The sequence below is a fragment of the Symphalangus syndactylus genome, chromosome 13, assembly GCF_028878055.3.
Source record: "Symphalangus syndactylus isolate Jambi chromosome 13, NHGRI_mSymSyn1-v2.1_pri, whole genome shotgun sequence".
NCBI lineage: Eukaryota > Metazoa > Chordata > Mammalia > Primates > Hylobatidae > Symphalangus > Symphalangus syndactylus.
Window position 1 is genome coordinate 70640897 of NC_072435.2, and position 14265 is coordinate 70655161.

Here is a 14265-nt window from a genome sequence, read left to right on the forward strand (position 1 = left end):
CGATTGGCTACATGGAATCTACAAGAGAGACTATATATTTGATTAATATTTGTAAATTGATTGCTACACATCCTTTATATCAGTAAAAGCTATAATCAACTTAATATATGCTTAAATTTCTTTATAATAAACAAGTAAAATTTACAATAAACTTATAATACACTTTCAGAAAACCAGTCCTTAAACTTTTCTCTGCACACAACTGACAAAGCCATTGTTACTCACTCAATATATTGGATCTAGTGCTTGCACCCAACTCTATTCTTTATGTCAAGATGAGCACACAGGTAATCTATCACACAGAACCACATAAATGTTGATGTTTATTCATTTTGATCTTCAGAAATGTCAATATTGTGTGGTTCAGCCTAGTAAATTACTAAGTTTTTAATTTCTATTTTTAAAGAAGCTCTGTAATCTAAAATACTTGAAAGAATATAAAAATCGTATTATTCCAAATTTTAAAAGTCAAAATAACATGTAACATAAAACATAAATTAATATACTCTAAACCAAAAATAAAATAATTTTAAGATTCATAAAATTGTCATACTCCTCAAAATTAAAGCACAGACATAATTATCCTTAAATTCATGCCAACTATATGAATTATACAAGGATAAAAATTTATACATCTCTTTAATAAATGCACATAGCTGAATTTTCCAAATAAACGAATATTTTCACTTTTTCAGGAAAATGTAAAATATATTAAGGAAAATAAAAAACCAAAGAAGTATTACCTATAATTCTACCATCTTATCACAAAAGCTATTTTAATTTTGGTATAGTAATTTTTAGCCTATCCATATGCATATAGATTTTTCTGTGGTTCACAATCATAGCTACATATATAATTTTGCTTTCTTTTTTAACTAGTCAATGTATGATATATATGTGCCCATTAAACAGTCCAAACGTGAAGAAACATAACTTACACTGGTGGGCAAGAATTCTGGTTTGTCCATGATTCAGAAGTCCACCTTTGCTTTAATTTAAAAAAATTTTTTTGAATTAGTATGAATATGAATATACCCTTTATACTTTAACAGATACACAATAAGTCAGTGCAATAAAGCTAATTATAATTTTTCTCAGTAGACTCTATATAATAAATACTTATTAAGCCCCTTCCTACTGTGCTTGAGACACAGATAAAATGGCAAGCAAGACAGATAATTCCTACCCACATACCACTCTGCTGGAGAAGACTTTCTCTCAAATAAACAATAAAGGAAAAAACAGGTCTGTAACAGAGCGATTACATAGCAGTATGCCCAACCTACTCTAGGGAATTTAGGAAGCTTGTTTTTTTTTTGTTTGTTTTGTTTTTTTCTTAAGGCAACCTTTAACAGGAGTTCTGACAGATAAGGAGGAGTTAGCTAGATGAAAAGAGAAGAAAGAAAATTGGTTCAGCTAGGAAACAACTTGTACTGCACAGGCCTCCAGATAAGAGCCAGCATTTGGAAAGGGGTAAAATCCAGAGTGCGAGGGGGGTAGGGCCAAGCTGTTACATTATAGTACAAGTTAGGGAACTTGGACCTTGTTTTTAAGGTAATGGGAAGACAGTGAAGGGTTTGAGAAAGAAAGTAACAAATATATGCATGTGTTTGTAAACATTCAATCTTATTGCCAAAAAAAACTGCAAGGCATGAAAATTACAGCAAGCTTAGCCACCATGAAATAGAAGATATATATGAGTCTTAGGAAAACTTCAAGTTAATGAAAATAGAAAATAATTCACCCATCAGCACTTATACCCTATTTCTGAAATGTTATCTGACTTGTGCTTTTTTTGTGATATTAGTACCAACCACAAAAATTACATTCTACCATTTTCCTTTTTTTATATTTTCCTTAAACAAATATTCTTAAATAACAATAATAATACAATAAGCTTAATTTTAAAAAATAAAACTAATTCAAGCAGTGGCAATTTTTTAAGTAATTATTATCTTCAATTTTGGTGGTTCCATTCTTCAAATCTAGGAAATGTTGATCCTAAATATCTGAGAATATAAGTAGTCATAAAACACGAAGAAAAGGTAAAAAAATTATTTATAAGTCATCCTGAAAGAAGATTATATAGAGCTCACATACTTGTAGAGGCTTCTTTCTTCCAAAGAATGGCTGAATTTGGCTCCTAGAAGTGGCAGCAACTCCTTTAACCTCTAAATCCATTCAAGTTCCTGTATTTATCATGCAGTATACTTTGAAAAAGGTAGAGTAAATGTTAAATGATAATTATTACTCTAATTTTAAATAAGTCATACACATTACCTAACAAGTTTACCTGGAAAGAAATCATAAGGTTAATCACTTTTAGTGCTTTTACCAATATCAACTTTTTATAGGGCAATTACATTATGCCCTGTGTTAGTATGAATAATGGGCCCCCAAAGAAGGCCATGTCTTAATCCTCAGACCCTGTAAATATGCCACCTTACATGGCAAAAAGGACTTCAGATGAATTAAGAATTTTAAGATGGGAAAATTATCCTGGATTCTCTGGTGGGCTCAGTGTAACCACCAGAATCCTTGTAAGAGGGAAGCAGGAAGAACAGAGTGAGACAGAGAAGATGTAAGGTTGGAAGCATAGGTCAGAGAGGGGTGAAGATGCTAGGCATTCTGGTTCTGAAGATGGAGGAAGAGGTCATGAGCAGCCTCCCGAAGGCAGAAGAGGCAAGGAATGGATTTTCCTCTGTCGCTTCCAGAAAGAACCTGCCCTGTTGACAGCTCGATTTTAGCCCCTTAAGACTAATGTTGTACTTCTGACCTCCAGAACTATAAAATAATAAATTTATGTTGTTTTAAACCACTAAGTTTAAAAAAATTTTTAGAGCAACAATAGAAAACTAATGCATCTCCCTCTTCTCTACTACCACGAGATATACATTTATTTCCTTTACTCATTTCCCAAACCTTTATGAGTTTTGGTTTTGCCAGAGTAGGCTGATGAAAATATTTTTTTTTTTTTTTTTTTTGAGACGGAGTCTCGCTCTGTCGCCCAGGCTGGAGTGCAGTGGCGCAATCTCTGCTCACTGCAAGCTCCACCTCCCGGGTTCACGCCATTCTCCTGCCTCAGCCTCTCCGAGTAGCTGGGACTACAGGCGCCCGCCACCACGCCTGGCTAATTTTTTGTATTTTTAGTAGAGACGGGGTTTCACCGTGGTCTCGATCTCCTGACCTTGTGATCCGCCCGCCTCGGCCTCCCAAAGTGCTGGGATTACAAGCGTGAGCCACCGCGCCCGAAAATATTTTTAACAAGCAGTATTCTTCATCTAGAAAAAGAAGAAAATGGAGTAAATGGTCCAATTAGTAATAATGTGGTGATTGGTAAAAATGCTAACAAAAGGATATTGAAAGTAATCAACTTGCAAATATGTGCAAAATAAAAATCAAATGAATATATTTCATTGAAATTTTGAATATTTTATACTTCACATTTATATTTATTACCAAGGATAATTTTACATTTAAATATTTATCCATACTTTCTTTTTCTATAGTCTTAGATTTATTTAATAGTAAATTATTTCTGTTTTGTTTTTTAAAGGAAAGATAGCATGGTATCCTGCCAGCTTGGAATTAGACAGACATACATTGTAATCCTGATTTTTGCCATTTTCCCATAATTTAAGTTTGAAAACTTTATCTCTATGAACCAATGTTTCTATGTAATATGTAAAATGAATTTAATGTTAGTACTTTTCCTGTTGAAATAATGTAACATTCAATAAATGGTAGCCATCATTATTATTACAATATACCTTATTAAAATTATTAAAATATACTTTATTTATGAAATTAATAAAATATATTATTAAAATATACTTTCATTTCATGCCCAGTGAAAGATATCCCAATTCCTTACTAACTTATCTACATGGTTCTCTTCACCCCATCCCTAGAGCTTCTTCCTCTAAAAATCCCTTGCCATAAGCCTGGAATTCCACTCTAAGTAAAGTCAAGGAGACTTATCAACCAATAGTAAACATATTCTGAAAAAAAATACAAATCATTAGATTGAAAAATTCTCCTATAGCACTACAGATGGCTTTCTTTCCAGAGCTATTTTTCACAAAGAAGCAACTTTTAAAAGTTGCTATTGTTTCGTTTTGGAGGCCAGGGTTGGGTTGGTTGTTTAATCACACAAATTATTGTATTTGCGATGATGATTTCTGGCTAACCAACCCAAGTTGAGATAAGGACCCTGAACAATCAGCAAAGTGATTTTCTCCACACATCAGTCTCTCAATTATTTATATCCTAGTAACAGTTTTAGCTATTTCAAATCGCTATCGGTCATTTAAAATCAGTATAATTTATTTGCAAATTTAAAAAGCAGAAACATGTAAATCCTCAAATGTCCAGGTCCTCCCAGTTCCTGTACTTCCCCAGTCATGACAATTTTCACTCTTCACTGTCATTAGATTTTCATTTCCTTAATAAACAGTCAAGACCATGAAGGTTGGCGCTTCTCGCCCTTAATAAAGCATGGGTAGTAAATATTTAGTTAATAAGTAAATTAATGTATCGCAAAATACATGTATACATTTTATACATATTCTTAGATTCCTTTCATTTCTCTGCATCTAATTGTAACATAATCACAATGACAACATATAAATTCTGTCTTCAATTGGATAAGATGTTTACAGCATTACATTATAGCTATTAGTCTTTAATGCTAGACTGTAAGCCTCATATTTGCTCACCCTATGTCTCAGGATTTAGAAAGCCCACAATGTAGTAGGAACTTAACGAATGTTTGTTAAATAAGTGAAGTTAGTTAATTCAGAATGACATAACACAAAAGTGATTAACTTAGATACAGTAAGAGTATTCAAAGGGCAATGCCGTCGTATATGGAACACTTTCGGATCTATCGAATTAGAGCAGTCAGGCAACTGACACCCTATGTAGATAATTTTAAGATTTTGACAGGGCTTCAAAGACAAAAACAGCTCAACCTTCTGATCTTCAAACCGAGCCAGCTGAGACCCAGAAAAGTGAACTGTACTTCGCTAAATGTTTTCCAGTTATTGCAGACCTGAATTCACACGTGGGTTTCAGATCTCTTTTCAGTACTCATCCTCACTGGTAAAGGTAATAGAAGAATCTGAGGGGAATTAGCCGTAGGGACTAAAGAATTAGAAATCTAAACTTGGTGGCACAAGAATCAGCAAACAACTGGCTGTGAAAGAATCTTTGAAACCTATGCCAAGGGTTGTCTTTGTCAAGCACTGAATATCCAGCTGGGCTATGTTGGAGATAGGGAGTAGCAAAAGGAAGGGATAGCACTTCTAAATGGCTTCTGTCCCCACTCAAATAGCTGCACGTCATGAGATGATATTGCTAGCATATAATAAATACTGTTGGCTAATGTCTTTAGGGCTACCAAAAATAACTGAACACACTTCCCATTTCCCTCATTTTTTTTAAAGGATGACTATTTCCACTACCAATTATTATCAATTCTCTCTTGGTAGTAATATTACTGGCTATTATGTTACTTATATCAAATCAGAAAAAAATGAAAAGCAAAAACTAAACTGATTTAATTCAGCGCATAAATAAGAAAAAAAGAAAGCGATGTAAATACAATTTAGTATTTAAGCTACATGAAGGTAGGGACCAAGTCTGTGTTGGATCCCAGACGACTACAGACCCAGATATCTGAATTGAAACTTAGGTCATTCCTAATTTCAAGCAAAACAGAGTAATATCTCCTTTCACCCACATCACTCTCCCTGCTCCCAAATTATATTATACTTCAGAGCACCTGCAGTGTAGCAGAAGGAATTCCCCATCCCCTACCTAACTGGGATTCCTGGACAGGACAGGCGAGGGGCACAAGAGACAGCCAGCCTGATTTCACCTAACAAGCTCGGTAAGAAGAGGTCCAGAGTTAGAAGAGCTGGAAAAGGTATAAACTAGCGCGATTCCTCCAAAAACCGCATTCAGAAAGCTTCAGACAGGAGAGTCTAGACAGTCCAGGCCCGCGTCTGCAGGTTGCCCGGCAACAGGCACCGCAGCGCAGGGCTTCTGATTACACTCTCACCTCCAGGGACGAAAAGGTCGTCGGCCTAAGTCCCTGGTTTGTTCTACACCACCTCCCGCCCCCACCAATCTGCCTCCTCAGTTCCGCTGCCTGGCTGACCCGAACTGAGCTTGTGGCCGGAGACCCCGCCACGCTCTGAGAAGTACTTGCTGGCTGGAAAACCCAAAGGGGCGAAATCTCAGCTACAGCCGCCAGAGCCTCCCAGGGAACTGGCTCCGCGGCGTCCCTAAACCCCGGCGAGGAGCCGGAGCGGACTCACTCACCTGCGCTTCTCCTGAGCAGGGAAACAACCAAAGTCCGGCCCGGATCCACGGCGGTTGTTGTGTAATTCTCTGTCTAATTGAATTCTGTTTAACATATTTCATAAGGCACCTGTCTGTGCGCAGAGCCCAGAATGACGTTTTGAGGAGAAGAAATTTAAGCATATGCTGCAATATCTGCTCTCAAGGAGCTTGCACTTATTTTTTTTAAAGACTGCAATATATATCTAGAGATATAGATATTAGACATGGATATTACTTTAAATTTGTGTGAACATGTACATATAGATGATTACATGAATAATTGCATATATATGTGTATTTGTGTGTGTATATATAATTAAAATTTAAAATGATGTATGGAAAGGGTAAAGGCCTAGAAATCAAGAAACCTGCATTTTATTCTTTGCCTTTTTGTGTGGGGGGGGGGAGGGGACGGACTTTCCCTCTTGTTGCCGAGGCTGGAGTGCAATGGCACAATCTCAACTCACTGCAACCTCTGCCTCCCGGGTTCAAGCGATTCTCCTGCCTCAGCCTCCCGAGTAGTTGGGATTACATGCGCCCACCACCACGCCCGGTTAATTTTTTGTATCTTTAGTATAGAGGGGGTTTCACCATGTTGGCCAGGCTGGTCTCAAACTCCTGACCTCAGGTGATACCCTGCCTCAGCCTCCCAAAGTGCTGTGATTACAGGCGTGAGCCACCACGCCCGGCCTAAATATTTTTATGTATGCTCTGTACACAATGTCTTGGCATCAACTCCTCATCTATAAAGGGAAAAAGCTGGTTTGAGATAATTCCAAGGTTCCACTCCACTCTAATATGCACTAACATTCCTAAATTACACAGCCAAGAGTCATTTATTCAAATTAGAAGAGTCTATGAAGGTTAATCCAGTTCTTTCATAATCATGTTTTTCTAATCAGCAGTAACTTTTCAAAATTAGCTCCCCTCAAAATGTATGTATCAAAACGTGAATATTTCCAGTATTTCCTGGAGCAAGTTTGGGAGTAAAAATACAAATAAATTTTTAAAGTATAAAAATAGTGAAGGAAATGAGGTATAATGTAATCACTGTATTTTTCTGCTGCACTCCATAAAATTCATCCTCCCATTACCCCCACATAGAAAGAAAAGCAAAAATAAATAGCAGAAAACACATAGAAATAAAACAGAAAACTAAATTTAACTTTTAAAAAGTTATAAAAGACTTTAAAAATTCTGGTGCCCGTACTAACCTTGGCCGTTCCAGAAATAGATGTTCAAGAAAATAACATTAGGACATGCACTTGTTGATTCCTGGCAATTAGACTTTTTACACCTAAATTGTTTTAGTATTTCTGAATATAGCTGTCTAAGCCATTGGGACCATGGTCTAAAAAACATAATGATACAATTCAGACATTTTGTTAAAAACATCTATTAGAAGAGCAATAATCTTGGATTATGTTTGACTATATATGCTCTACTTTTGCCAATCTTTAAATCTATTACTCCGTGAAATTTCTGTTGTTATTATAGGCAGTTAATTTCTCTATACACTAAATGAAACTAAACTAGCTATCTGTTAACCTTTATCCCTACTAACCTTATCCCTATCAACCTTTACTGTTTTGTAGTTCCAAAATAGTTTGCATTTGAAGCTCAACTTTAAATTTTCATCTACTTGATCATTCATTAATGCATTCAACATTCACTGAGTACCTACTACTTGAAAATATTTTACTTTATCTTTGTTTTTATTTGTTCATTTAGCCACTTATGTATTTGACAAACATCCACTGAACACTTTCTATCTTCAAATATACCCAATGTTAGAAAAAGTGAAATATATAAGCTGACCCAGCATTTCCTTTTATATGATTAAGTCAAAAAATTTATTGAGCCCCTCATATGTATATATACATATATATAACTTAAGAAGCTTACAGTTGTATACAACATTATTAGAAAGTTAAAGAGAACTCATTTATTTATTCAACCAATTTTTATTGGGAGCCTAAAGATTCAGTTCCTGTTCAAGGTGCTAGAGATATAGCAATGAAGAAAACAAAGCTACTGTTGCAGTGACGGTTACAATCTGATAGAGAAGGCAGATGTTAAAAAAATAACATAAATTCAGGAGGTAATTTAATGCAATGAAGAAAAATAAAACAGGTTAAGTGGATAGGCACTGACAGACAGGAGATGTAGAATGATCAGGGAAGACTTCACTGAAGGGAACTCCATAAAGAGCACTACAGGCAAAAGTAACAGCAAGTGCAAAGGAGCTGAGGAGAGGGCATCCTCATCAAGCTGATGGATGTGGCTGATGCAGAATAAGCCAGGAGAGAATGCAGGAAAGAGGCCGGAGAACTAGCCATGATCAGATTATGTAGTGTCTTTTGGGCCATACCTAGGACTTTAGATTTTTTATTGTGGCCCCCAACAGTAATGTGAGCCAATTCCCTAAAAGTTCTCTCTCTTTCTCTCTCTGTACATACACATATGTATATGTATATATGTCTATAGACATCTGTATCTCTCTCTGTGCAGATGTATCTATGTCTATAGGCATACACACATATACATATATGTGTATACACACACAGATTTATACATGGAGAGAACTTTACGTATATAAAGGTATGTGTGTATATACACATACATGTGTGTATATGTATATGTGTATATGCCTATAGATATCTGTATATCCAGGAAGAGACATATATATATAGACACATGTAGATGTACATATCTGTATCGATTTATCTATCTGTATACCTACACGCACACATATACACACACCGTATATATGTTCATGTCTTTGGGTGTGGGATATCAGAAGCTCAGTTTGGACTACATATGTGATATGAAAGTAGTATATACAGCAATTCTCCATTAGCTGGTAGTAGTCTAGAAATATATTATGTATTGCCCAGTAGAATTTCCATTAGGATCCTTGCATTTTTTGTTTTTTTATAATCTAATTTTCTGCATTTTATTTTTTAAAAGATAGTAGCTGCATCAAAGTAGTTTGTTTTGTTTTTTGTTTTTGTGTCAAGGTTGACTATGGCGGAACATTCAGCAGATATAAGTATGTGTTCACTTGAATTCAATGGCATTGTAAACAACCTCAAATTACTAAGTAAAGGTATTTATTTGAAACATAGAAATACTAAAAAAAATTTAATGTCATGGGGAAAAATGCTGATTTATTACTGAATATCAATATAACTGATGTAATGAATTTAAAACATTAAGCCAAATGAAGTTGATTTATATTGCATTGCAGGTAAAATAGACAATCAAATGTACTCTGTCCATCCCAGTCTCAGCGTATCAACTAAAGCAACTCTTGGAGTCTACCAGTCACCATACAGTGGCTCTGTTCCAAACTCTCAAAAAGGGAAGATTTTGTCAAGAGGAACTACTTGGCTACATTTTCCAGGCATCTATTTTTATCTATCTAAGCAGTCGGTCTCTTCAGACGAAAAAATAGAAGGAAATTATTAAATGTTTGACAAGTTAATAATTTAGGATCACAGTATGTCACTGTATAAGAATTGCCTATTCTTACTCTATTCCCAGTCTCTGAGGGAAGTGGCAATATGATTCTAGATTATTTAGAAGAATAAAAATCTATACACGGAAGCTGCGTCTAAGAAACGAATATATAGTGCTTTGCACTCAACTGGCCCATTGTCAGCATCCCGCACCTGTTCTTTACCTAACTTGTGTGGCTTGCATATTGCAATCCGTATTACAATCCAGGCTCACTCTGCAGATTACAGATTGGATACACAGAAAGCAGTTTGGATGGTTGAAACTCCTTCCACCAGAGGGCGACTCGGAGCTTTCCCTTGTAGCTCAGAGCTTTGTGGAAGGGGAACCCTGCTTTGCCTGTTCTTCCCCACAGCGACACTGACAAGCTAACCCAGCCTGCTGGGCATCCCCGCGCTGGGCTCGAGCCTGTGCAGGAGGATGGAGCCAAGGGAGAGGGTGGTGCAGGAGCGTGGGGAAATCGGGTTGTCTCAGCCGTTATTGGTCCGCGCAGTCAGGGCATCCTCCACATCCTTCCATGGCTCTGAAGAATAAATTCAGTTGTTTATGGATCTTGGGTCTGTGTTTGGTAGCCAGTACATCTTCCAAAATCCCATCCATCACTGACCCACACTTTATAGACAACTGCATCGAAGCCCACAACGAATGGCGTGGCAAAGTCAACCCTTCCGCGGCCGACATGAAATACATGGTGAGAAAGAACTAGGGCTGGGTTCTTAAATCCCTGACTCGTCCTGAGGTATCTGGGTGGTAAATTTCACGGACTTAACTTGTACTAATTCAGTCCGGACTTTATATATATGCAGTTAAAAAGAAAAAAAAAATCACACCATGGCTGGGCTGTCTCCTCCAGAGTCATAGGAGTGAACAAGAAAGCAAGACTTGAAGTTGTTCCTTGTCTCTTGCGGGGAAGGTGGGGATGCTGGAGCAGTGTTTGGAAGTTGCTTTGTTGCACCACTAAAGTTATAAGTACTGAACACAGGATTATTTTGTTTCCTTTCTTCCATTTTTTAGCTAGCACTTTCCACCCCCCACAACCAAGATACAAGATACCAAAGAAATAGCCCAGGAATGGAGATTCTCTTGCTCTCTTACTTATTTTTATATCATATGAATCCAAGATCAAAACAACACTTCATGTGTAGTATTATATTTGAAAAAAATACAGTACTCTATTGAAGAATAAGCATAAAAAGCATTGGATTATTAAAATAATCCATAGAATTTACAAAATGTTAAATACTTGACTATGAATTGTATGATTGGAAATTTCCCTTGCATCATAACTTTTTCTTGTTTATAAATGCATCATTATGAACATAAACGTTGATAGTATTAGTCTATTTTATGTACTATGCAGATGTAGATACAGTATAACTCATATCTATTCCAGCTTTCTTCTTTTCTATCCAGTGGAAAACAAAAGTAATTATAAAATCACAACTCAGGCATTAAAATAAGTTCAAAAATGTACTAGTCTACTGTAAAAGAAAATTATATTTTGATGGGGGAGAAAGATTCAAATAGATATCGGAAATGAAACAAGAATAAACTAATCTCTTTAATGCAGAATTGTTAAGATATTTTAATATATAATGTTTACCAGCTTCGGGTTGTCCAAGGCATAAATTAACTAGAAATAAATCTTCAACTGAATTCAGAAATACTAATATTAGTATTAATAAGGGTGATGCCTTTAGAGTTTTATTGTAAATTGTATGATAAAAAAGAGTAAATGTGGGGTTAAATATAATAAATGTTCTTTATATTTCTTTTGTACTCATTGACTATTTAAAGCAAAATGTGATAACAATGAATTGTGGAGTTTATAGTAATGTAGAAACAAAACACATTATAACCAGTGCATAAAAAATGAAGTGAAGTGTCAATAGAATTATTCTGCTGAAGGTTCCTTATATTGTTAAGAATCACAATAATATTTCCGGATGGACCGTGAGAAGTTAAGAATGCATATTTTGATATCTAGAATAACCATTAAAAATACACAAAGAGGTAGAGCTAAAAATCCAGTAAATAGAATACTAAAGTCCTTGATTAATTTTTGGAAAACAGGAACAAGGAACAAAAGAACAAAGAGGGAATCCATTAAAAATAGTAAATGGTAGACTAAAACTTAACCATGTTAAAATTATTATATTAAATGCAAATGACTACTACATACTTTAATTAAAAATAAAGATTATCAGATTGGATTAATGCTTTTGTAACAGAAACATATCACAAATAGATTAAAGTAAAAAATGGAAAAAATACATTATGCAAACTCTAAAATTAAGATAGAGTAGCTATATTTATAGCTACCAAAGTAGATTTTAAGACAAGGAGAACTACCAGAAATAAAAGGGGACATTTAGGAAAATAAAAGGGCCAATTCAACAAAAGACACAGCAATCTTCAATACAAATAAATGCAATAATATATTTCAGTGCACAAAAATTGGCAAAAGTAAAGGGAGAAAGAGACAAAACAGTCATAGAGATTTTAATCTTAGTGAATAAGAGAACAAGTAGGTAAAAATCAGTAAAAATAAAACAGATTTGAACATCAAACAATTTTACCTAATTGACATTAAACAATTTATACCACACTGCAAAATACAAATTCTTATAAAGTATTCATTACATTCACCAATATAAACAATATGCCGAACCATGAAACAAGTCTCAATAAATTAAAAGTATTTGAAATTTTGTTCTATATTTTCTGAAAAAAATAGACTTAAACTAGAAATAAAGTGTGCAAAATCTCCCAAAATGTGAAATCAAGCAGCACATATCTAAATGGTCCATAAGTTAAAGAAGAAATAATAATAGAGATTACTATAATTTAGATTTGAATGTTAATGGAAACACAGCATATCAAAAGTTGTGGGATATAGCAAAAGAAGTGTTTGGAATCATACACATAGATTTAAATGAGTATTTTAGGAAAGAAGAATAGTTAAAAACCAAGACCTATTCTTTCAACTCAAGAAGGTAGGAAACAAGTGTAAATTAAGCACAAGAAAATTTTAAAAAACTAAAGATGATCATAATTTGATGAAACTGAAAGTAAAAGTACGATGGACTAAAATCAATAATATCAAAAGTTGGTTTAAAACTATATATCAATAAAATTGATAAACCAGTAGCAAAAAAAAGATTAATGAAGAAAGACACAATTCAAAAATCAATTTTAAGAATGGAAAATCACTTTTAAAAAACTCCACACATTAAATGGATAGAGAATATTTTGAACAACTTTATACTAATAAATTTGACAACATAAAGAAAATAAATGGACAAATGTCTTGAAAATCAGCATTTTATAAAATTGACATAATATTTTGATATGTTGTTTATTGAAGAATTACTAGTGAATAAGTGCATAAAATGCACTAGTTTTAATGTACAGTTTTTTTTACATATGTATACGTCAGTGAAACTACCTACCTCAAGATTGGAATTTTTATTCATATATGGGTGCCATGTTACTTATCACATAAAGTCTCATAAATATTACATTCTGTACTATGTGTTTTATAAAGTAACATTAAATCCTTGAACTTTGCCTAATAAAAGTATTGCTTATTATTTTTATTTCTTTAATTTCTATTATTATTTTTCGACTGTTGTATTCTTTGTCTTATACAAATGAAAGAATCCTGGGTTAGAGATTGATTTTGAACCAAATATAAATCTTTTAACAGGGATATTTAACCAATTTATGAATGAGATCACTCATCTGCATCTTCATCAATCTACATAGTCTTATGCCATTACATAAATTAAATATGTAATTTAAAATACTCTTAACAGAAAATTCAGGTGAATTCTAAGAAAAAAGCAACACCAATCTTATACAAATCTCTTCGTGAAACTGAAAGAGAAAACCTTTTGGAACTTTATGAGCCAACTTTTACCCTGACACCAAACCAAACAAAACATTACAGGTTAGAAAATTATAGCTCAATGTAGATGCAAAAAATCTTCAACAAAATTATAATCAATTGAATCCAGCAACACATATAAAGAATATTATATCATGGGATTTATCTCAGCAATAAAATGTTGGATTAGGACTTGAAAATTAATCAACATAATCAGGATCAAAACTGGAAACACCATTAACAGAAAACTCCCCAGAAAATGAAAAATCTGTGAGAAATCTGACTTGGATTGGGGGAATTTAATTGCTGTTTACAATCTGCCACTCAATAGATTTAATGAGAAAAATTATATGATCATCTCAATAGAGTCATGAAAACCATTTGGTAAAACTATGCATCAATTCATTTTATTTCATTTTTTTTCCATTTCTTCCTGTAGGTTTTTTTTATAATAGTTTAGGGGAAACAGGTGGTGTTTGGTTGCATGGAAAAGTTATTTTTTTTCAATT

The 14265-nt window shown here is 34.2% G+C and overlaps 2 protein-coding genes across 5 annotated transcripts in view; one reads left to right on the top strand and one right to left on the bottom strand.

The window, feature by feature from the left end:
* CAPS2 (calcyphosine 2) overlaps positions 1-14265 on the bottom strand; it is a 118072-nt gene that overhangs the window by 48921 nt on the left and 54886 nt on the right. Inside the window, exons 3-5 of one of the 3 annotated variants that reach the window (XM_063615083.1) lie at positions 3188-3281; positions 2101-2210; positions 939-988 (exon numbers count right to left, since the gene is read on the bottom strand). In XM_063615083.1, coding sequence (XP_063471153.1) covers positions 939-988; positions 2101-2181 — 131 coding nt within the window. In that variant the 5' untranslated portion in view covers positions 2182-2210; positions 3188-3281. Of the gene's footprint in view, positions 1-938; positions 989-2100; positions 2211-3187; positions 3282-6327; positions 6354-14265 lie in introns of those variants that run through there. The other 2 variants (XM_063615082.1, XM_055235973.2) reach the window with 2 other exon arrangements.
* Positions 10195-14265, top strand: part of GLIPR1L1 (GLIPR1 like 1) — a 41441-nt gene continuing 37370 nt past the window's right edge. Inside the window, exon 1 of one of the 2 annotated variants that reach the window (XM_055235979.2) lies at positions 10195-10558. In XM_055235979.2, coding sequence (XP_055091954.1) covers positions 10385-10558 — 174 coding nt within the window. In that variant the 5' untranslated portion in view covers positions 10195-10384. The remainder of the gene's footprint in view (positions 10559-14265) is intronic. The other variant, XM_055235978.2, reaches the window with a different exon arrangement.